General features: G+C 37.2%; 2 protein-coding genes across 12 annotated transcripts; both read right to left on the bottom strand.

Annotated features, from left to right (window-relative positions):
- Nucleotides 1-4,995: 4,995 nt before the first annotated feature.
- Nucleotides 4,996-12,103, bottom strand: LOC122086535 (hippocampus abundant transcript-like protein 1). Of its 4 annotated transcripts, none has more exons than XM_042655437.1 (15): nt 11,693-12,103; nt 10,634-10,745; nt 9,549-9,661; nt 9,343-9,465; nt 9,089-9,261; nt 8,842-8,917; nt 8,583-8,669; nt 7,608-7,688; nt 7,473-7,505; nt 7,211-7,264; nt 7,052-7,093; nt 6,024-6,102; nt 5,635-5,705; nt 5,431-5,557; nt 4,996-5,303 (listed from the first exon to the last, which is right to left on the bottom strand). In XM_042655437.1, the coding sequence occupies exons 1-14, from the start codon at nt 11,894-11,896 to the stop codon at nt 5,453-5,455; spliced, it is 1,353 nt and encodes a 450-aa protein (XP_042511371.1). In that variant the 5' UTR covers nt 11,897-12,103; the 3' UTR covers nt 4,996-5,303; nt 5,431-5,452. The 4 variants fall into 4 exon arrangements, with proteins under 4 accessions (XP_042511371.1, XP_042511370.1, XP_042511368.1 ...); XM_042655436.1 differs by having other exon boundaries at nt 4,996-5,300; XM_042655434.1 differs by having other exon boundaries at nt 4,996-5,286; nt 11,693-12,102.
- Nucleotides 12,104-15,306: 3,203 nt separating this feature from the next.
- LOC122086532 (tetracycline resistance protein, class H-like) lies at nt 15,307-21,798 on the bottom strand. 8 transcript variants are annotated; one of them, XM_042655428.1, is made up of 14 exons: nt 21,457-21,798; nt 20,344-20,455; nt 18,770-18,882; nt 18,561-18,686; nt 18,295-18,467; nt 18,058-18,133; nt 17,756-17,842; nt 17,527-17,607; nt 17,397-17,429; nt 17,026-17,079; nt 16,868-16,909; nt 16,086-16,164; nt 15,859-15,929; nt 15,307-15,748 (listed from the first exon to the last, which is right to left on the bottom strand). In XM_042655428.1, the coding sequence occupies exons 1-14, from the start codon at nt 21,661-21,663 to the stop codon at nt 15,644-15,646; spliced, it is 1,359 nt and encodes a 452-aa protein (XP_042511362.1). In that variant the 5' UTR covers nt 21,664-21,798; the 3' UTR covers nt 15,307-15,643. The 8 variants fall into 8 exon arrangements, 7 of the variants coding, with proteins under 7 accessions (XP_042511362.1, XP_042511360.1, XP_042511364.1 ...); XR_006142462.1 differs by having other exon boundaries at nt 15,680-15,748; nt 16,868-16,887; XM_042655426.1 differs by having other exon boundaries at nt 15,307-15,929.
- Between the last annotated feature and the right edge of the window lie 3,443 nt (nt 21,799-25,241).

The raw sequence follows: 25,241 nt of genomic DNA, 5'->3' as shown, positions 1-25,241 counted from the left end.
TTGCTAGGGCCTGAATTGCATCAATCCATCAACTGGACATTTGATCCAAAACAGACTCTTGGATTAATGGAACATGATTAACAGGCTGACTGTTCCAAATAATAATGAGGCAGGGGTGCATGTTTGGCCAAGTGAGCCCGAGCCCACCTCAAAATTTCAGGGCCTGGGCTAGTTTTTCAGCTCGCAAGCTGGGTTTTTAAGCTGAAGGCCGGACTGGGGCTGGGATTTCATGGCCCGAGGTCAAGCTAACCCGCACCTGGCCTAGCCCTTGAGTTGAGCTCTGCCCAACTTATAAAAAATAGAAAAGAGAAGCCTAAAAAAATTAGTGTGGCCCTGCGCCAAATATAAGAGAGGCAAAATGATCAGACAATTGGCCGATCTCGGATTCATTTTGAAGAATATAGTTTTCGGTATTGGTCAGCTTTGCCCTTGTTTTTCAACAAAATTATATATATATATATATATATATAAATTTTTTTATTTTATCCTTAATCCGATATTAATAATCGATTCAAATCGATCTGGCATCAGTATTGGTCACAGTCAATACTTGATCCAATACGGTCAATATGACCGATAAAATACCAATACTTTGAATCATGATTCAAGTGAATCGATAGGGTTAAGGTTTACTCGGCGATTCTTGGGTTTTCCAGGCCAATTTGGCCGATTCAGATCTCCATTTTGGGTTTTCAAACCCTATAGTAGTAGCTAGAAAATGTTGGATCGGTGATCAATGATCAAAGGAGAAGTTGCAGAATGTGGAGAGAGAGAGAGAGAGAGAGAGAGAGAGAGAGAGAGAGAGAATAACGGAAAGGAAGTATACTGGCGGATATTGTAAAAAGGAACAGTGGTTTGCAGCCATAGTCAACAGCAAGTTGACCCAGGTAAGGAAGCATCACCACCCTAAATATTCCAACAACCTACCAGCAAAAATAATTTGGATAAGATTTCACATCTAAATAAAGATTTTAAAAGTAACTAATTGGGGAGAATACTTTATCTCCTATTCCCAGCACCCAAATAAGTGGGAAATATTATTCTCACCAGGAAATGTTAATTTTCAATTCTCTCAATAAGGAATCTATTGCTTAGCGTAAGACATGATGTGCCCATTCGGACTATTCAGCAAAATATTCTTTTATATTGGTAAACTGCTACTCTATACGCACTTTCCCAGCAGACCGGAATACATTACAAGGTGATTATTTTGTGGGCAGCCACTAGTGCAGATAGAATGGGCCAGTGCAATGGGCACTTAGCCCCTTATGCATGGTTTGAGGAATGATATATATATTTTATGTAGTTTTTCTATATATTTTTGTTAGAATATATATATATATATATAAAAAAAAAAAAAAAAAAAAAAAAGGATAGGCCCACTATCATGTATTATTTTATGGCATCTTTGGAACTGAAAAAAAAGATAAGCTTTTTCTACCACTCATGTTCATGACTTGTTTACAGCTCTACTGGTCCGTTATGAACCAGTGCTGGTTAGTTTGACGCAGAAGGTGGGGCCGGTGGTGGTGGTGGGGGAGCTTCTAAATTTCTACTAAATCATATATGGTGGGTGAACAAAAGCTTCTTTTAATTGAAGTTAGAAAAGAGGAAGATGGATGAATCACCGTTTGCTGGAGGCCGTTGAGATAAATCGCCCGAGGACACGTGGTTGATTTGGCATCATAATCATCAACATCATCGCAAAAAGCTCTGGTGGAAACGTCGACGAGCAAGGAACCCTCATCTCTTCAGGGGTTGAAATCGTCTGCAATTCCGATCTCGTACAATTCCATGCAATACCACTTTTAGACGGTGACACGTGTATTGATACCAATACAATGGTCCAGATCTGATACAACTAATAAAACATTAAATCAGTGAAGAGGCATTTAAATCAGATCTGAACCATTGCATTGGTATCAATATACGTGTCACCCCCTAGATGTGGTATTTCACGGAATTGTACGAGATCATAATTACAGACGATTTTTTTCCTCTCTTCAGAGATAAAATGCACGCACAAAGGCACCCGCAGATGAATTAACAATCTCAACCCCCTACGGCTTCTCCATACAATCTCCTTCATTCTTATAATTACTTCTCCAACTAAGCTTCTCTCTTCACTTCGACCGAACGCTCACCACTCGGTGACACAATTAAAAGACAGCAAAGAGGAGAAAACCACAGAAATCTTCTTCTTCTTCTTCTTCTTCTCTCTCTCTCTCTCTCTCTCTCTCGTTTCTCCAGGGTGTGTGATTGGAAGGAAGGAAAGTGTATTTATTGGTATCACGACACTGAAAGCGTGAGGTAGTCTGATTGAAGTAGGGCAAGGCTCCGGTTTCTGTGGGATTCAAAAGAGGGGGAAATCCAAAACCAGAAATAAAAGAATATTTTATTTTCGCCTGTGTAATTGTTCTTTAAAATGGATTCCTGTTTCCGTCGCACTTTCAACTCCACTTTTTAACTCTCAAGTCGGGTTTCACCATCACGGGCAACTGAGAGCGACCAAAAGCTCTAGTCTACCACCCCATCTTAATTTCTCCCTTGCTCTGAGTCTGAGGGTGTCAATCGGTTCAGTTCTAGTTATTCGGTTCGATTTCAAATGATAGTAAGGTGGATCATAATCGAATTGAGAATCGACTCAGTTCCATATTTAGATACTCAAATCAATTCAATTCGAATCAGTTCAGTTTTTATTCCAATTTGGTTTTGATATGCAATTTTGATTCGATTTTGTACGCCGATTTTCATTCGGCTATGAAAACGGTTTCACTTTTGAATCATGAGTATGATGGACCAAAGGCAATAATGGGCTCAAGTTATGGGCCTTATAGCCATTGGTAATTCCAAAATTGTCTTAGCATGTAAATATGTGATGATAAATTACAAAAAAACTTACAACCTAAAAAAAAGACTTGCAAAAAACACTCTTGAATTTTCAGAATTGAATATTGAAAAAATTCCACTTGAGTCTTAACGATATTACCATGCTAAAGTTTTTTCCTTTTTTTGGGTTTAAGACAATTCGGTTTGGTTTCGATTCCAACCGATGGTTCTTACACCTGAAACCAAAACCGAATCAAACCGAACCGAAGAACATACTCACATACTCAAATTGAATTAATTTGGTTTGATTCGGCTCAATATTGGTTTCGGTATTTGGTTCCAAATTGACACCCTTAGTCTCTACTAGAAAGTGGAGACCCGAAACCCATCTAATCCTAGGTTTTAACTTCGAGGAGAAATGATCCATTTATAATCGGGCTAGGCTCAACATCGAGCTCTTTGTAGGGAATTTATTGGTTTCGCCCATCTTTTACCCTAGATGCCCTGTTAATGACAAGTACAACATGATTGTCACATTCCACTCCTTAGTATTAAAATCTTGTGTAATATGAATGAAATTGCAATTATGGAGGGAGAAAAAAAACCAACATCTAGATATTTTAATTTGTCGGTTTCGATTAGGCATATTGGTGCAAGCCAGCATTTGATATGATGTTATGATTGTTGTTGGGCCTGGTCCAGGTATGGGTGGAAATGCTTGCTAGGAAATAGGATCATTTTTTCAAGTAGGTAGCCTACTCTACAACCAACTTGCTCCTTCATCATCGACTTGTTGTAGTGGTGGGGAATTTGGTACTGGCAATCCTTGAGGAGATCCAAGAAAAGTAGGAGAGGAGAGATAGGGGTTGACATTCGACTATTCTCTTCTCAGCTTCGACTATCTCTTCTGAACAAGCGAAGGGTTCAAAAGACTATCTCTTCTCATCCATAAACTCTTACCTCTTATTTTACATGGTCAAAAATACTCCTTTTCATTTCTGAGGAGATTCTCTCTTCACCTAGGAAAAAGAAACTGTGTCCTATACTGATTGTCACTAGTGAAAGAATCAACGAGGTTCCAAATCAAATCAAATCAAACCAAACACAACCCCACACTTGACTTCAAAATCTACATTCTCAACTGGAGTAGGTGGATCAAACTTCGAAGAGGGCGTGGCATTGGCACTGCCACATCCATCACTCTACATGGGCGTCTCCATGATTCCACCGTTGCTGCAATTGCAATTAGTGGGTGAAAACTGAAAACTGAAAACAATGGATAACAACCAGTCACTTGGACCTCCTTGATTTTCCATCTCTTTACATTAAAATGGAGAAAAGAAAAATCTTACTTCCATAATGCATAAACTTGTACAGTACTCTAGTTTCGTATTCCGTCATGTTCATAAACGATTACCAAAAGACAAAGGAGACATACGATATGCACATATGACATATAGATGGGCCTATCGATTTTGGACCATATGATTCTAAATTTAGATTTGACCATTAAGGAGAGTACTTTTGGAGAAACATTTAAGAGAATACGAGATGCAATACATGAGACTAGCATTATTCAGACCAGATGTTTATGGGGAAGTTTTATTTGACAAAAATTCAATAGAAACAAAAGAATTAATCAATCTATGATTGAGAGTTCCTGTATAATTTTGATTGGGGATGACTGGGTATCAATTAAAGAAAGCGAGAGGGATAGGTATACCGTTAGTATATGGTAAGTTAGCAAACAACACTAATGGGGTGTTGGATGAGGTATTGTACATGAGGGTAAGGGGGTCATTTCAAATGGGGGAAGAGAGAAATAGACCGTGGATGTTAACTTACAGTATACCAGTAGTATACCCAAAATTTTTCCTTAGAAAAATAAGTTTTTGGAGGAACAGTTTTAAATTTCATAGGTGACGTGTCCACTATGAAGTCCATGGATAATAATAATAATAATAATATACAACAATTGCTTAGTGCAGTTGGTGAGCTGTGGTGTGTATAAAACCCATGCTCACTAGGAGGTCTCGAGTTCGAGTCTCCTAGCTGTTACCTACTTCCCTCCCTACCTATCAAAAAAAAAAAAAAAAAAAAAAAAAAAATAATAATAATAATATTAATTATTATTATTATTATTAAAAATTAAAAATTATAAAAATATAAAATTAAAGTTATAATGCATTTTTCTCATAAAATATTTTACAACGAAGCATAAACAAGCACAACCTTTCTGATGGCAAGATGGAAATATGGCTGTTATCAACGTTACTTTTCTTCGCCCTCTTCTTATTCTTATTCTTCTTCATCAGCTGAGGAAGAAAAACAAGTTCGGAATTCTTAGGTTATAGTCTAGTCTTCATCTAAATCGCCGTAGAAGCCCCGAGGCTTCGGCCATTGATGCCTTTGCTTTTTCCTGCGCTTTCCTATTCCCATTCCCGGTCCAATGCTCACCTGCATATTCGAGACAATTGTGGAAAGATTTGGAACCAATATAGAATACATATATAGAATACATATATGGAGTTCTTCCAATGCCTTGATGCTTCCTCATTTGAATTGTGTAGGCAAAGCTGTGCAAATTTTTGCCATACTGACCTTGCTAGCTAGCCATTAATCATCATGAGAGGAGAGGTGCTTCTATAGTGACACTGTTGTCCTCAGGATCACTAGCTGAGGTTCCACTGTCTAAGTACAACCGCAAAGCAAAAAAGAAAGCAAACACCTATACAAGGAAGAGTGTGCAGAGAATTAACTTGTTTGAGAGAGAGAGAGAGAGAGAGAGAGAGAAGAGAGAGATACCATAAAAAGGGAGGCACACAAGAGACTGAAACCTTTGCAATCAAATGGGGCCTTGCTTGATAGGAACAATGCTGATAACAAATTCAGTCAGTAAGTGATCATACCCCCACTACTACTGGAATGCTTCTTGTTTCAAACATATACATACATGCATCTGAGTTGGATTTGACCTATAGGAAGGGGGGAAAAGATCCTCTTCAACTGCTGGGACACCCAGTGAGACATCCGACGTATGGGAGGACCTGGGGACATCTGGATGCAAGCCCAGGTCCTCCCAGCGGTCGGATGCCTCACTCGGAGCCCAACCAGATGGAGAGGATCAGGATCCATAGGAATTTTTTGGGGTGGGGGGGTGTGTGGAGTGAAGGGAGGAAGAATGGTTAACTCACAAGTCAATGGACTCATTGCAAGTGGTGACAGCAAAGTTGCACATGATTTCACAGAAGCGTTAAACCCTTGGATCTTTCCCTGTTGTAAGTACAAGTTCAACTTCAGAGAAAGATAAAGGGAAAATTACCAATAAAGCAATGTCTTCTATCCCAAAAAAATTGCAACCACAATGTTTCTGGGTTGGAATTCCTATTGGCATTTCCAATCAGATTAATAAAAATTTGGCTCATCTATTCAGTCTTAGCTCTCACATCCAGCTCTGTTCAACCAAACCCAGAATTTTTCTCAGCTCCATGTGGTTGAATATAATGTGTTATAATGTAAAATTGAAACAAGCACACACACACTAGCAGTAGAAGAAGCTAAATGAAACACTAGAGATCATTTGGAGTATGAAACTTCTGGAATTCAAATCTTTTCATTTCAGTGATTTAGCAGTTAGTATTATGATTGCAAATCCTAAAAAATATCAAATTACTTATCAAACCAAACTAATGCACCGAACCTATAAACTGTAGATTGGGTATGTGCCTAAACATTAAGATTTTGAAATCATAACAATGTGCACTGCAGCAGGGCAGGATCAATGGGAATCAATAAGTGGGATTACCGTATGGGTGCCGTTTGCACAGATTCACAACAAAAAGAACATGGTCTGAGTTCCAATATAAAAACAGGTCTGACTCATTAAGACTTGAGATTCATATTTGGTGAGCTAATAGTGGTAGTAGAGTTTTACAGAAAGTAGAATTCAGAAACTTGGTTTCAAATACCGGAATATGTTGCATGTGGGCAACAGAATATGAACGTTTGTTTGGTCCAGATCTAACAGACAGGATTACATTCCAATATTTAAGTTTTACATTTAAAACTTTAAAATCTATAATTCAAGAAATATAAAAATGTCCCATTGAGTCCTTAAACTTCATGACAATAAATCTTACAAAACCTTTAGAGCCCATGCCTACAGGACAACCTACTCATCAAGAACCACCAGACGATATTAAGTCAAGATATACATACTAACCTGATTGGTTTTATTTGTAGCTTTTGAAACAATAGCATAAATCTGTCAAATAATAGGAGATCAATGAAAATAAATGAACTTCATATTCTCTAAGATATAGATAAAACATACTTCTAAGTTTTCAATTGACATGGTTAAGGAAAACAGAGTCATCCTTACAGCAGGTTCCAAAAGAACATAGACAACTTCAAATAAGGTACTCATATACGGAACCTGCATATGCCATTGCTAACTTGTAAGGCTCCATCAATGATTGTAAGATAACAAATCAAAGGACAGAAATCACTGAGTTTGTTTAAGTTGTAATTCAAACTTATAGACAATCAACCTCCTAACATTTTTTAAAATTTTCAGTTGCAAAAGAATAAAAAGGTAACATTGAATCATATGCATAAGAAAACTACTCACAAAGAATACATACCCAAGGTGCCCACGCCAATCCATTGAATAATCCCTGTAGAGGGGGAAAAAAGAACCACAGAATTCCATTTATTAGCTCAACTTAATATCTAGTTGTCAAAAATAAAAAAACTAATAAATTTTCTGGGCAACTTACATATGCTGTTGATGCAAGTAAGGAGATGCACAAAATTCCTTTCTCTCCCACCAGATGATTTATAAATGGAAGAACCAAAATCTAGATGCCAAATTTCAGCACCATTGACCGGAGGAGGGGGGAGGATTTAAAAATGTTAAAACAAGATCATCTACATCTCTCTTAACATCAATGTAGCAACTAAATTTCCATGAAAGAAACAACAAATGGTGACAGATTAAGTTCCAGAATTGAAGATTTGGATCCAAGAAATCAAATTAAGTGTCAAGGAATGAAACTCTTAAAAGCTACAGAGTCTAATGCATCTTGGTGGCAAATGGTAACAAAATTTGAACTTGATCATCAACTAATCATATATAAGACAGAATGCATTTTAAGCCTAAGGATTCAGTGTTAGACATCAAGATCAGAGCAATACCAAAAGGAAACAAGGGAAATTTCAGACAGGAAAGGTACAGCTCAAAGTAAGTCATAAAGAAGAGCTTCTAAATTAAAAAGATCCATTTTGGCTATCCAAGTCTCAGCTTTAGATTGAAAGCTTAAGATCTTCTGGATCAGTCTGTTTTAGGCTTAGACTCATTCCAGTTCCATGGATGTAGCATTTCTTAATGCAGTGTTTATATATGGAGTTCCCTGTCCATAATTTTCCCACCCCAGTTTTTCCCGCAGAAAATAAATTCCAAAACTGAGACAACAAAATACCTTGGGCTAACTAAAGTGAATATATTTTTCTTCAAATTGTGCTAAATACTGATCTGTGAATATATTTTTACTTCACAGTAAAACCACAAAGAGGAGAATGAACACCACGTGGAGAAATGGTGGGAAGAAGACAATGATTTTTTATATGTAGTCTGGGCTAAAATTGGGATCAAGATGAAACAGTCTTACAATCTTCAATGACAACATATGATGCAAACCCATACAGATTCCATAGCATCAAAATGCCTGAAAATAGAAGCTCCAGAGCAGTACCTGAGAAAAAATGGAACCTATTCCAACCAACATCAGGATTTCGGAAAATTGATTCTTGTTGAAAGAAAAAACTGACTTCAGATAGTACTGCACAGGAAATCATCGTGCTTGTCAAAATATTTAAGTCAGACTGCTAACTTTAATGCTATGGATCCAGGAGATAATACGGTTACAACTGTTAGGTCATCACTGAAACTCACAGTTATATTTTTTTTTTTAGTGGTAATTTTGTCTGATGGAAGATTGGAAAGGAACATACCAATAAGACACTGCTGATGCCAGACATTCCCAACTTATAGAGGAAGGTAATTAGAGCAATTTGCTTCAATGTCCCACTGTGGAGGTAAAATGCAGATTTTTTAGCCAAGGATACTATATGTTCATAAACATGTAATACAATTTTTTTTTTTGGTGTCTCCAAATATACGAATTATGCTTATCGTCTCATATAATAAATTTATACACTCTTTAGATGGGAAAGAGCCATAATTCACAAACAGTAGTACCTGTTAGCAACCACAGCAAGACCATTCTTCATAGATTTGTATTGCTTCTTAAGGACATTATTAATTGTAGCCAAACAGGATGAATGTTGCTCCTGCCTTGAAGCTGGCTTAATTGTCTCAACCAGAAACAGCTTCAAATAAACTGGACATAATGCTAACAGGAGTATGGACACCTGAAACACAGTGTTGTCAATAGGTATACAGAACAAGAAATTATACAGACATCTGTTGCAAAACTACGAGCAAGAACATGCCTCGAAAATATAATCTCCAGGAAGAATACGTGACAACAGATTTCCTAGGAAATGTGAAAGAGCTAAAAGACCTGTAATCCATCCAAATGCTGGAGCTTTCATACTGTCTTCAACAACATCAGACTGCCAATGGAATGGACAACGTCAGTTATACTATGTCTCCTGCCAGCCTTCTTAGGTGAATAAAAGTGAGGAAACAATCTTACCACATATGCAACAGAGATACAGGTAAGGCTTCCTTGACTTAAGATATGTGAAATCATACGAAGCACATAGTAAGCATAAAGAAATTGTTTTGACTCACTCCAAGCAAGTACAGCTGCAACAAGAACAGTGAACGGGTATGCAACTAAATCAACCACCAGACTAATTCAAATCTCACAATATTGTTGAGCACAGACCTGTTTCATATATTGACTTCAAGGAATAACTAGATTTGAAAATTAAGAAACTAGCCATCACTTAACATTTAAAATAAAAACAATTCAATAAATGACCTAGAAGATGAGGTAAATTTCCATGCCACCCATCCAGGGAGCTGAGATGTTCCTAAAGGCTGGCTGACAAGAGGAAAGCTTAGTATATTTACTTAGCTGGCCTCTGTCATTTTATTCTTATTTCTTTATGTAGGGAACTTATAATTTAACTACTTTAAGCCATCAAGAGTGGGATTGCTTATGGGTAGCGGCTTGTGATTACTTCTTCTTAGGATCTTACTTATGTTAGGGGAAGGGGAACACAAGTACAGTTGGTGTTGTCCTTTACATGGTCAGGCAATGTGCCTAGATCAGAGAAAGCTTCCAATAGATGAAGATCCTAAATGTGCAAAATTAGCCAGCATACTAGTATTACTTATTGATGTCACAGTTCCCAATCCCAACACAAGTAAAACACAATCTCCACCCCAACCCATGGTTTTGGGTATCGTTATCGGATCGGCTGAGACCGATCCTGATACTTGTCCGATCTGGGATCAGGTATCGTATCGGTAGCAGGGGTAAACTTGTCAAAAAACCTAAAGGCTAATATTGACATATCTGGACTGATACAGCCGATCCCGGATTGGAATCGTATCAATGTCAACTGAGACCGATACCGATAACTAAATCCTTGCCCCCATCCCCTATCTAATATCAAATTTACAAAGAAAACAAGAAGCCATCAATAATCACACTAAATGGAAACAGCCTAGTTGCCTTGCCTATTCAATGATTAAACGATTAAGTTGCAGAATGTGGATAAAGGACTCAAAAGAACTGTGGTTCTACAGAGAGAGAGAAAAGACCATTACCGAAAGGGAATATGCTGACTGATATCGTAAGAAGGAGCAGTGGCTTGCGCCCATACTCATCAGCAAGTTGGCCTAGAAAAGGAAGCATCACAACCCTGAATATCCCAACCACCTGCCAGTGAAATAATCATGTAAATTTAGATTCCAAAATCGTACCCAAAAAAAAAAAAATAATAATAATAAAATAAAGATTCCAAAGGCAACTAATAAGTGGTGAATACTTTTATCTCCACCCCCAACAAGGATAGTAGTAACTAGTTTAGTAAGGTCCCAAAAAAAACAAGAAAAAAAACTATAGAAGCTCCTTTATACCAGTTTGGATTAGCTACACCTAGGATCACTTGACCGTACATGTGAAGAACCAATACTAGGTGATCATAGAGATTGGATCCACTATCTTTACGATTACTTAATTGTAGGAGTGAATATTCAACAACTCACCCTTATGTTTTCAAATATTCAAATTTATCCCTCTTCACCCGTATAATGAGCAAAAAATGAAACAAGCATTGAATGCTCACTGACCAATTAAGTGATCATACACGGGCAAAAAAAATTTTAGACCCAAATACAATTATGGGTATTGCATATGTAGGGCACATTTGAATTAACCACACATGTGAAAATTTTAGACAAAAAATTTACTGCTCCATGATGTGATAGGGCCTTCGGTTGAGTCTGGCTCAGCTCCTCGTACGAGGAGAGAACTTTCTCTCCTTGTACACTATGTTGCCACGTATACTCCAACAAACCGGATACCTTCTACTCCCGTGGAACTAAAGGGAACTGTACTGAGTGATTATTCAGTGCGTGGTGCGATGAACATCGGATGACTGAGAGCATTCAAGTACGCATCTTGAGGTCCTCTTCACCATCCGATGTTCACTGTACCACCGCGCTCACTAGCGAGATGTTTTGGTGAACTAACTGCCTTCTAAATTTCCATTAAATATTCTTATATGGAAGCTCGATCAAACAAAGAAAATATGTTGACCAAACGAAGCTAAAAGTGAAATTCCTTTATAAAAAGAGAGAAAAAGGAAATGGATGAATCAGTACCGTTTGTTGCAATCCGTTGAGATAGATGGCCTGAGGACAGGTGGTTGATTTGGCATCATCATTATTATCGCAGAAAGCTTTGGTGGTGACGTCGACGAGCAAGGGAACCGTCATCTGTTCTGCGATGAAATGGACGCACAGAGGCAACAGCAGATGAATTAACTGTCTCAATTCCCGGTAGCTGCCCCATATAATTTCCTTCATTCTCCCTTCACTTCGATGTTCCTCTACCCAAAAACGCTCACCAAAAGAGAAGAAAACCAGAGAAATCTTCTTCTTCTTCTTCTTCTTCTTCTTCTTCTTCTTCTCTCTCTGTCTCTCTCTCTCTATCCTGTTCCTCTAGGGTGTGTGGTTGGAAGAAAGGAAAGTGTATTATTGGTATAACGACGCTGAATTTAATTGAATTGAAGTTAGGGTAGGCTCTGGTTTCTGTTGGGATGGTTGAAAAGGAGGGAAAAATCCAAAACGGAAAAAATATCTTTTCCTCTTCGTGTGCCGTACAACACCTGACCCGGGACGATCACAGCAAAGGCACGTGAAGGCTTGTGTCGTACTTGTGTAATAATTGTTTAATGGGATTCTAGTTTTCGTCGCATCACGGCAACTGAGCGAACCCAAAGCTCTACTATCTTCTTTCACTCCGGTTCGTTTCTCTCCAGTGGATACTGGAAAACTCTCCTGGATTGTAACTCTTGAGAGTTACTACTTTTAATGATCCCTATAAATTAAACTCAACAGCGATTCTTTGATTTGAGCAGTGAAAATTCTACTCGTTTTGGAAAAAATTTTAACCCTAGAGATAGAAATCATGGGCAATAAATCGAATTTGTTCTAAGAAAAGACAAGAGGTAGGGAAGTATATAGGATTGTAGAATCTAATACTCCTCTAGAAAGTTTCTCCCTAGCTACCGGCTTATCGACGAGGAGTGAGATCCTCTATAGTTATATTGGGTATTTAGTGCGTATTTGATTTCTGGGAATCCCTTGAGATGCATATTCGGATGCAAATTAGACATATTGTGTTATAAACATGTTATTTGAATGGTAAAACAGTTTGTTAATAATGCCCATTGGGTAAAAAGAAACTCAATTCTGTAGACTTCTGTCACTGTAGGGTTTGGGGATGATCATAATATATGATTTGAATCTTTGACCACAAGATCGCAATGAAACAACCCTGAGCTGCTATAGTCCTGTACCCTAGCTCGTTAAGGGGATCCTTACTGGTACTTACTAGGGGAGAGAACTAGAGAGGCTCCAATTTCCAGGTTGGTCAACCCAAGCCAAACCACGTCTAACCAGACCCGGACGACTGCGCTCCTAAGTGTTAAGTTCTAAACCGGCGTAGGTGGATCAAACTTCATTGATGGCACTGGCACTGGCACTGGCACATTCATCAGGACCATCACTATACTTCTTTTTTTCATCAGAGACCATCACTATACATTTGAGGTACGTCTTCTTGTTTCCATCGTTATTGCAGTTTCTGGGTGAAAGCAATGGTTAACAACTCATCATTTAATGTGGAAAATTTTAAACTGAGAAACTTGGACCTCGTCCATCTTTCACAAGGATTTTGATACTATATTTATCTTGAATCAGTCAATTACTCAATTTTATCTTTGTTTTTCATTTTTTTTTTCTTTTAAGTTGTATTTCAATATTCTATCCTAAACCGGCTGGGTATTATGATCAATCTCAGTCATTATCGGTATGAACTCATCGTATCAACCAATCCAATATCAATACATAGAACCATGATCTTTCATCAATTTCTTACCATGGAAATAAATAAATAAAAAAGCTTACTTCCATGATGCATATGTTTGTCCATTACTTCAATTCGGTATTCTGTCATATTCATAAGGGGGAACATGACCAAGACCATGAGGTAGTTTTCTTTCTTTTTATGCTTGTAGATTTGGGACCACATGCATAATTTTGATTGGACTCTTATGAGGGAGTATTTTTGGAGAAACATTTAAAAGAAATGCGACTCCCATAGACCTATCATAATCTAGATACAAAACAATGCATGAGACTAGCATAATTTAGACTGGATGTGTATAGGGAAGTTTTGTTTAATTCAAAAGAATCAAAATCTTAGTAAATCTTGATTGAGATTTGGGGAGTTCCTATCTAATAATTATCTATAAATGCATAAGATCGAATATTAGTTGCTTAGAAAAAAAAAATGTTATTCGTTTTATGGAAATAATTGGAGAGCAATTAAAGACATAAGTTTTGGGGGTTTAAGTATTTTTTTTTTTTTTTTTTTAGAAGAGCAGTTTTCATGGGTGGCATGGGCCAAGTGGCAAGCTGTATAGAACTGAAATTTTATGGATTACATTTTTTTTTTCCTTTGATACAGAAGAGGAGAGGAGGTGATCCTTTAAGGCACAAAGTGAAGAGTGAAGACAGAAGAGTCGAACTCAAATCCTACCAAGAGCCTACACTCTACCAATAAACACTAACCAATTGAGCAACCAATTGTCTTCGATCAGGTTCCCCATTTAAAATGCCAACAACTACCACATATTGATAGATAGACCTCTTGGCATGTTGCTCTCATATCAATTTTCATCCCTAATAGGCTTTGCCACATTGCAAAATAGAAACTTTGAAAATCCAAGTCTGTGAGAGAAGCATTGGTATACATGGACATATATATGTGGATGCATGCCAATAGATATAAACAAGGTATTTGATTAAATCCGACTTTGAAATTTTACATATGGTAATCTAAAGTCTAAACCATCATTTTCCCCTCCGAAATACCTCAGAAAATACTTTATCTGAGTTTCTCACAAACCTTACCATCCTAGAACCCCTTCCTTCTTTCATGAATGAAGGATCACCACCTACTGCACCTCATGTTTCCGAAATGGATGATGATCCTGAAATTCAAAATCCTGTGGATACACCTAGATCACCTCCTGTCCACCCAACACCTTTTACCCCATATCAAAACCAAGACCCTAAGCAATTTTTCACCCTTGATGATATTCCTGTTCCTAAATGGGCATCACGGATTGCAGATTTTCATGCATGGATCAATGCTGAACTACTTCATGAAAGAGCCTTTACTGTCACTGTCCTGTCTAAGTTTGTTGCAAGACTACAAGGAAAACTCAGGGAATGGTATTTAGCTCTTGGTTCTTACAAACAGCTGCAACTTGTGCAACTTACTGAAGGCCAGCTTATTACCACTCTCTATCAAGAGTTCCTTGGCCTCGTTTCCAATGATCTTTCAAAGGCTCGTTGGACCAACAGAGGAATCACCTGCCTCATATCATTCTTGTAATTGATGTTGAGTAGACTTTCGTCGAGAAGAACAACGAGGAGGAGGGAAATCATCCTCAGAATCTTGTAGACAATCATCACAGTCACAAAGGTCAAAGTATTTATGACCAGTAACTGGATCTTGGAAGAAGTAAATTGGATCACCCTTAGAATCAAAAGATTTAATAGGAATCTTTTCTTGAATCATAGCAAAAGAAGTAGGAAACGGAGAAGGACGAGGTCTAGGAGGAGGAAACCGAATTTCTACTTCTCCATTAGATATATGGACATCATCTATCCATGTGTAGATATTTAAAGTGGGAGGGGCGACCTGGTGCAGAACTTCCACAGATTCCAAGCATCCATTTCTCATCAAAGTGGTGATCCCAAAGGGATTACCAAGAAAACCAGAACTTTACATAATTATGGGGAGGAAACAGAGTTGCAATAGATTAACTCATTTTTTTACATATATCACAGAAGAACTTACAAAAACATATTGCATTATAGGCACATCAAAGATTTACAGTGCATAGTCAAGACAGGTAGTGGAAATTTTGAACCCAACATTTACTTTGCTTCTGCAGGCCTTGATGCTTCCTCACTTTACTTCTGTAGGGAAAGCTGTGTAATTTTTTTTACCATAATGACCTTGCCAGCCATTAGTTATCATGAGAGGAGAGGTGCTTCAATATTGTCACTGTTGTCCCCAGGATCACTAGCTGAGGTTCCATTGTCTAAGTTCAACCTCAAAGCGAAAAACAAAGCAAACACCTAAACAAGGAAGAGTGTGCAGAAAATTTAACTTGTTTGAAAGAAAGAGGGTGCAGAGGGGAGGGATGGGGTGGTTGGAGAGAGAGAGAGAGAGAGAGAGAGAGAGAGACCATAAAAACGGAGGCACACAAGAGACTGAAACCTTTGCAATCAAATGGGGCCTCGCTTGATAGGAACAATGCTGATAACATATTCAATCAGTAAGTGATCATACCCCACTGTTACTAGAATGCTTCTGGTATCAAACATGCATCTGAGTTGGACTTGAACTATGTGTGTGTGTGTTGTGGGGATGGGGGAGGTGGGGGAGGTAAGGGAGGAAGAAGGGTCAACTTACAAGTCAGTGGACTCATTGCAAGCGGTGAAAGCAAAGTTGCACTTGATTGCACAGCAGAGATAAATCCTTGGGCTTTTCCCTGTTGTAAGTACAAGTTCAACTTAGAAAGATGAAGGGAAAATTACCAAATAAGCAATGTCTTCTATCCCAAAAAAATTGCAACCACAATGTTTCTGGGTTGGAATTCCTATTGGCATTTCCAATCAGATTCATAAATGGGTTTGGCTTGTCTATTCAGTCTTGGCTCTCATGTCCAGTTCTGTTCAACCCAACCTCAGAATTTTTCTCAGCTCAATTTGGTTGAACATAATTTGTTATAATGCCTCGTAAAAAAATTGTTATTATGTAAAATTGAAACAAAAACAATGAAAATTTTCATTTAGTAGCAACAGTTAATGGTGTAACTAACTAAAAACCTACTAAACGTGGTAGCTAAAACTTCCATCGACTGTTTTATTACTATTAAAAAGGAAATTTTTACGTAATCTTTTCAACTACAATGTCATATTTCGTTAATATTGTTTTAGTGGTATTGGTATTATCTTCTTGAGTGGGCGAGCCTATGCGCAACGGTTAAGTTGCACTATTGCAACATGTTCCAATATTTAAGTCTCACTTCAAGCATTTTAAATCTTTAATTGAAGAAACATAAAAAATGTGAGTCCTTAAACTTCACAACAATTAAACTTACAAAACCTTTAGATCACATGCCTGCAGGACATTCTACTCATCTAGCATCAAGAACCACAAGAACAATGTTAAGTCAAGATATACATACGAACCTGATTGGTTGAACTTGTTGCTTTTGAAACAATAGCATAAGTCTGTCAAATAATAATAGATGAATGAAATAAATGAAGTTCATATTTTCTAAGATATAGATAAAACATACTTCTAAGTTCTAAATTGACATGGTTAAGGAAAGAGAATTCATCCTTACAGCTGGTTCCATAAGAACATAGACTGCTTCAAACGAGGCACTCATATACGGAACCTGCATATGGGATTGATAACTTGTAAGACTCCATCAATAATGGTAAAATAACTAATCTAAGGTCAGAAAGCACTGAGTTTGTTTAGTTTATGCTTAATAATGGTTAAAAAGCATACCTCTAGGCTTAATAAAGGTTAAACAGAATAATCAGAGAGTGGTTAGTGAAAATTAATGATCATATATATATACATCTAAGTTTAAATTCAAAACTTAGTCAATCAACCTCCTGACCTGGTTCCAAATTTCAGTTGCAAAAGAACAAAAAAGTAAGATTGAATCATATGCATGAAGAAAGCTAATGAAAAAAGAATACATACCCAAGGTGCCCAAGCCAAACCATTGAATAGTCCCTGTAGAGGGGAAAAAATTATCCATAGAATTCCAACTTCATATCTAGTCTACAAAAAATTAAAGAAAACCCATAAATAAAATTTCTGGACAACTTACATATGCTGTTGATGCAAGCAAGGATATGCACAAAATTCCTTTCTCTCCCACTAGAGGATTTATAAGTGGAAGCACCAAAATCTAGAGGCCAAATTTCAGCACCATTGAATGGGGGTGGGGGGAGGATTTAAAAATGTTAAAACATGATCATCTACTTTCAACACATATACAAATCCATACAGATTCCATAGTATCAAAATGCCTGAAAAGAGAAGCTCCAGAGCAGTACCTGAGAAAAAATAGAACCTATTCCAACCAACATCAGGATATCGGAAAATTGATTCTTGTTGAAAGCAAAAACTGACTTTAGATAGTACTGCACAGGAAATCATCATGATCGTCAAAAAATTCAAGTCAGAATGCTACTGTAATGCTATGGATCAAGTAGATAATATGGTTGAGATGGTTGGGTCATCATTATGATAATGGTGGGGATTTTCTCAATGTAGATAAACCAAGAAGTTGATTACTGAAACTAAAAGTTACTTTTTTTCAGTAGTAATGTTGATAGCAGATTGGAAAGAAGCATACCAATAAGACACTGGCGATGCCAGACATTCCCAACTTATAGAGGAAGGTAATTAGAGCAATTTGCTTCAATGTCCCGCTGTGGAGGTAAAATGCAGATCTTTAGCCAAGGGTACCATATGTTCATAAACATGTAATACATTCTTTTTTGGGTCCAAATATGTGAAATATGTTTACTCCTCACCCCAAATTCAAAAAAAAAAAAAAAAAAAAAAAACCATAGTTCACAAACAGTAGTACCTGTTACAACCCACAGCTAGACCATTCTTCACAGATTGGTATTGATTCTTACAGACATTATTAATTGTTTCCAAACAAGATGAATGTTGGTCCTGCCTTGGAACTGGCTTAATTGTTTCAACCAGAAATAGCTTCAAATAAACTGGACAAACTGCTAACAAGAGTATGGATACCTGGAAAACAGTGTTGTCAAATAGGTATACTGGGAAAGAAATTATACAGACATATGTTGTTAAAACTATGACAAAATTTGAGCAAGAACATGCCTCGAAAATATAATCTTCAGGAAGAACACGTGACAACAGATTACCCAGGAAATTTGAAACAGCAAAAAGACCTGTAATCCATCCAAATGCTGCAGCCCTCATACTGTTGTCTTCCACAACATCAGCCTGCCAATGGAATGGACAATGTTAGTTCTACTATGACTTCAGCCAGCCTTGTTAAATGAATAACAGTAAGGAAACAATCTTACCACATATGCAACAGAGATACAGGAAAGGCTTCCTTGACTTATGATATGTGAAATCATACGGAGCACATAGTAAGCATAAAGATATTTTTTTGAGTCACTCCAAGCAAGTACAGCTGCAATAAGAACAGTGAACAGGTAATTCAAATAAACCAGCCTAAAGCCTCACTTAAAGTTATAAAGAGCACTAAACACCCCGTGTGAGTGACCCCAAGGAGATAAGAGGAGTCGAACTCAAAACCACACGCTTCCTAAAGAGAAGGTCCCTTGCCAACTCGGCTACCCCTGGGGTTGAAAAAATTACATAGCAGGCTAAGTGAATTTCCATACCACCCATCCAAGCCAGCTGAGGCTTGCTAACTGGTTAACAGGAGGAATTGCATCAAGCAATCAATTGGACATTTGATCCAACAAGAAACTCTTGAATTATCGAAACATGATTAACATGTTAGCTGTAATGAATCTGATTGATCTAAATAATGAGACAGGGGTGCAAGTTTGACCCAGAGAACCGAACCCACCCGAAAATTCAAGACTTGGGCTGGTTTTTCAGCACACATGCTGGGTTTTTAAGCAACAGGCCAGACTGGGGCTGGGATATCTAAGCCCAAGGACATGTCAGGCCGCACCTCGGCTGAGTCCTTAGGTTAAGCCCGGCCTAACCTGTAGAAAATAACATACAAACAGCAAACATATGGTCAAGCCTACCCTGCCCTAGGCCGGCCTTGGGCTGGATTGTGCCGGTTGCATCCCTCTATCGGGGGAAGCACCTCTATCATGAATTATTACATGGTTGAGGCCTGCAGCCCTGCCCACCAAAGGTCTCAATCGATCCAGAATCAGGAATTCGGTTTGGTTTTGGTTTTGATTTCAAGGAGTTAGTCTGATCAAGAATCGAACCAGGTTTTGTTTCTGTTTTGAAAATTGATACTCGTACTGAACTTGTCCGACTCTAGTACAGTTTCGGTTTCTATTCGGGTTTTGTATTCGATTCTTATTTGGTTCTAGATCCAGTTTTAAATTCGATTCCACTGTGCAGAAGACAAAATAAAAATGTCCATTGACGAGGTTGTTGCTCTTCCTCAACAAAAGAGGGTTTTAACTTAGACTATAACTCTTTAAGACAATTTAAGTGATTAATTATGTCAGATTTCTATTTAAGTTACGTCAAATAATAATTTTTAAAAAGAAGAAAAAGTTAAATCATGTTATTCGGTTCGGTTTCAATTAGAACCATCAGTTCTTGACATAGATCCAGATCTGGACTGAACCAAATTGTAAACACTCATTTTTTAGTTTGGTTCAAGATATTTGATCGGAACTGAATTTCATTTTTTATTTCGGTTCCGATTTGAAACCATTACTACCCACTGGTGGATAGTGCATTATCCTTTTTTTTTTTTTCTGGCAGAAAGGATAGCCCATAATCAACCGAACAATATATGACACTGATGTTCCTTCCTGATTACTCAGTGGTAGCTACAAAATGTTGGGTGAACGATAACGAAAGGAGAAGTAGCAGAATGTGAATACAGGAGGGGTCAATAAAAGTTGTTATTCAGAGAAAAAAGCATTACCGAAAGGGAATATGCTGGCGGATATTGTAAGAAGGAGCAGTGGTTTGCGCCCATACTCGTCAGCAAGTTGCCCCAGGTAAGGAAGCATCACCACCCTGAATATCCCAACAACCTACCAGTGAAATAATATTTTTTCCATGGATAAGCCACATGTAAAGATTCTCAAAGCAACTAACTGGGGAATACCTTAACGCCACCCAAAAAAGTGGGGGAACATTGTTCACCCATTTGCACAGAAAGTGCCAGCTTTGGTGGACCAGGAAAATATATAACCAAAGGATTGTCGCCCATCACAACTCATTGCTACCTTATAGATTTTACCAAAGAAAAAAAAAAAAGCTACGACATTGTACGTTCCAATCAAACTGTGACACAAAATAATATTATTATAAAAGGGTGTAATATTGTTGTCTTGAACGAATGTAATTTTTTTTTATTTTACTGGTTGGATAAAAAAGACATGGTTCACATTAGCTACATATAAAATTTCAATAGGACATTTAAATAACAAGATTAGTAATTTAGTAATAAAACTGTCATCAATCCATCACTACTCGAGTAGGCTGATTGTAAATTCGCCGTTGGAGGGAAACCTAATCGTGTCGCAGAATCCGTGAAGCTTGTTCACTTTGGAGGTTTGGAACATAAGAAGCGGCCGCAAAAGAAATTAAGAGATTGGCCGCAGAACTTGGGTCGATGGATCGATGCTCCAATCGGACGTGTCGTCTCACCGGCTGGTGTTGACGTTCGCGGACTGGGGCGCCGGAAAAGCCGAAGAAGATAATGTGGGTCCCACATTTTTTTGATATTTAAAAAATAAAAAATAAGTAACTTTGAGTAGTGGTAACTTCTTGTGGCTATGCAAAGTGTCGCCTAAAGATGTAAAGGAGGTTAATCGCGCATGGGGAGAGGTTCTACCAGTCCGTTTTGAACGAGTGATGTTAAAGGTGAAGCACGATGCCGAGGGTGGGACAGGGGGAGGGGGAGCTTCAAAATTTGTAATAAATATTGTTATGTGGAGCTTCAATCCGACATATATGGAGATCAAAAGCTGCTATTATAGTTATAAAAGTTAGAAGAGAATCTATAACAGAGAGAGAGATGAATCAGTACCGTTTGTTGGAATCCGTTAAGATAGATGGCCTGAGGGCAAGAGGTTGATGTAGCACCACCATCATCATTATCGCATAAAGCTTTGGTGGTAACGTCGACGAGCAAGGGAACCGTCATCTCTTCTGCGATGAAATGCACACACAGCGGCACCAATAGATGAATCAACGCTTTTAATCCTCTATACCTGCTCCATTCAATCTTCTTCATTTTTATTCCTACTACTTAGCTTTTCCCTTCACTAGTTCACTTCGATGCTCCTCTACCCAACGCTCACCACTCAATGACACACTTGAAGACCACAGAGAAGAAATCTCAAAGACAAATCTCTCTCTCTCTCTCTCTCTCTCTCCGCGTGTGGGGATGTAAGAAAGTGAAGTGTATTTATTAGTTGGAAAAAAGGGAAGAGTGGCGTTTGCTCTCAGAATTAGGATAGGGAGAACTGACCATTTCACCCCTGAAGAAAGGCTCAGATCTTATTGGTTTAAAGGCAGTGTCGATACGACACGTGTAAAATAGTGTCTGGTTTACCTAAGAGAAAAAGTAGGTTGGTTGGAAAGGGAAAAAGTAAAGAAAGATGATCTTTTAAATTATCCAAAAATACAAAATATCTCGCTTTTCGCTAACCGCAAGGCACGTGCAGGCTCGTGTCTCGTACCTGTGAAACTCGACTCTCACCATCACGTTAACTGATCGACCTACAGAAGATCTGTTCATCTTCTCTACCTCCGATTTTTCTCTCCACTTCTCTGAAGCATGGTTTGAGGAATTAGATCAGATTGGTATTCTTGTTTGATCTCAATTTTTGGTCAATATTATTTTATTAGATTGATAAGAATAAATAGAAATATATAAAAAAATCAAATTTTAATGACAATTAGATGTATTTCTATTCAATTTGTATGATTTGGATTAATATCAAACATTTCTGATCGCCAGATTTTTTTTTTTTTTTAATAATAAATATCTCAAGACTGATTCTGATATCTTAAACCATGCTTTCTAGTGACCCTTTCAGAATGGATTTTAGTTTTTAAGTTACAACATATTAGCTGTCTGGAATCCTTACAATTCTTTTAAGATACAATCAAATTCATCAGCAATTCTTTAAATTGAGCACTGAAAATTCTACTTAGGGCCCGTTTGGTATCATTCTAAAAAAACGTTTCTGGAGTTTTTTCGTTCTATTGAAACAAAAAAACGGAATCTTCTGTTTGGTGCACTTATGGTATGTTTCTGTTTTTTTGGAACAAAAAGTGAAAAAAAAAAACTGAAAAAACGAGATTGGACGGAACTCCATTTTGGAGTTCCGTCTTCCCAGTTTCGTTCCGTTTTACAAAAAAAAAAAAAAAAATCCGATGAAAAATCTGAAATTTTGAAACACCATTTTTTCATTTAAAAACTGTGTTTTGACACAGAAACTAAAATTTTCGTTTTTGACACGAAACGACATTTCTGGAACAGAAACAATACCAAACGGGTTCTTAGTTTTGGAAATATTTCAACCAAAGAGAAAAACAGTGAATCAAAATTGTTATAAAGGATGAATGATTGACATAAGCTTCAAAAGTTTCTCCCCACCAATGATGGGGTGTGTGTAGAAACGCAATCCTAAAATGATGCAGAAGATAATAGAAAAATTAGAATAAGCAATGCACACAAATTTACGAGGTTCGACAAGATTACTTACGTCTCCGATGAGATGAGATCTTGCTTCATTATCAATGGAGAATAGAGTTATAATACTCATCCATCACACCTCTCAGTATTGCTTACATTCCAGAGAAAGAAATCATCGCTACAAATATATAACGAAAAACCTTAATCCGAAAAATACACAACAATGTGAACCGATTAAGATCAATTAGGCCTATTTGGTCACGATCACCAATTTTTAGTCCTACACATAATTTCTCCACTACGGACTTGTTTCCATTTGGTTGGTTGATTATCAATCCATCATCGTGCTCATGTTGATCGTGTTGTAATTGGTTTGAAAATGGGAAATTAGAGCAATCATAGCATAAATGAACTAATCAAACTATAAATAGTCGATATGGTGCCAAACAAACGCTCATCAAGCAATAACCAAATATTAATGATGATAAGTTCATAATTGGGCTAGTCCTGACATTATAACATTTACTAACCGATTGGTCTAGTGTTGAGCTATAATTAGTTTGCTCTAATCAAACCCATTGGTTCATATCACCATTTTTTTTCCCCAATTGATCTAGTGAATATCATAAGTTGACATCCATATAAAAGAGAATCTCTTCATCCACCATGTTTTGATGTGACACTGGCACGACGGCATCAATCGTCATACATTAACACCTACTATTGCAGTTTTTGTGGGTCAAAAGTGATCGACTTTGTTGTGCAATTTTTAAACCTAAAGATTTAGGCCTAATCCATTTCCTTCAATGTCTTACGTTAAACAAAAGCAATAGTACCTACCACAAACAATTCTGGCTTTGTCCACTTTGGTATTAGTCATCTTCATTAATGCTTACAAAAAAGACACAAAGAAAAAGGAGGCAAGTAGTGATCTTCATTAATGCTTACAAAAAAGACACAAAAAGAAAAAGGAGGCAAGTAGTGGTCTCGCTTTCTTAGCGTGCTTTTAAGCTTCGGATTAAAGTCTTCTTAATTCTTAATTTAGACTGGACTAAGGGTGTCGGACGGTGCCGTTAGGATTGGTTGATCACGATGTTTAGAAATCAAATTTCAACTGTTTTGTTTTATGTGATGAAACCAAAATCCAAATCCAAATCCAAATCCAAATTCAAAATCCAACTGTATATCCAACGGTTCCTAAATGGTTTTCTTATATGTTATTCCTCCAAAGTTGGTAGCCCTAAATAAAATGCTCCTCACCACAAAAGTTGTGCAATTCAGGTGTGACACTATACCATTATTATTATTATTATTATTATTTCTAAAATGTATATTATATTGTGTAGTGGAACTATGAAACCACCATCTTCTATATATGTCTTTACCGTTATATTAAATATGTTTTCTTATGGAAAAAAAAAGTTTATTATTAATTGGATTTTCATGGTATTGTTTTTGTGTTTTATAATTTTTGTTGTAGATTCTAGCTCAGTTTGGATATGCACATAACCAACAGGAGAGTGTTCATCGGAGAGGGCTTCGATGGATGAGATTCAAATGTCTAATTTAGCGTTCAGACCACAATATAGGGTTCAATATTGAAAGAATAGTGGGGAGAAAGGAAAAGGGAGAGAACCTAGATGTTATGAAGTCCCAATCCCTATCAGTGGTGAAATATCTTATTTGCCTTTGTAAGTAAATGCTTTTGAGTTGGAGAGTCCCTTAGTTTGTGATTGAATGTCATGTGTCCTATGCTTATTGGTGAGATGATTTATGGAATATCACTTATATTAAAAATTTTCTAAGACTCCAGAATCTTATATTAGCTGGTTTTAAACTGTTTCGATCGCCGTCCGTGTAAATATTTCAAATTGTTTAAATAAATAGTTCTATTTTTTTAAACAAAAATCAAATCATTTAATAAATAGTTTTTTTTTATTATTATTTAAACAATTCGGTTCGTTTACACTAGGCTTTTACAAACCCTCATTCGGATAATTCCTTTTAGGTTTTTTTTTTTTTTTAATCGTATCCGAACAAAAATCAACAAGAGCCCGTCTTGCATAATCAAAGAAGATCGATTTTGATTTGATTTAGACACCCTACCATAAGCTAGATTCGATTTGAAAAGTAAAATGAAGAGATCAATATAATATGTTTTTTTTTTT

The sequence above is a fragment of the Macadamia integrifolia genome, chromosome 8, assembly GCF_013358625.1.
Source record: "Macadamia integrifolia cultivar HAES 741 chromosome 8, SCU_Mint_v3, whole genome shotgun sequence".
In the NCBI taxonomy this organism is placed as follows: Eukaryota; Viridiplantae; Streptophyta; class Magnoliopsida; order Proteales; family Proteaceae; genus Macadamia; species Macadamia integrifolia.
This window is presented reverse-complemented; position numbering and strand designations above follow the sequence as displayed.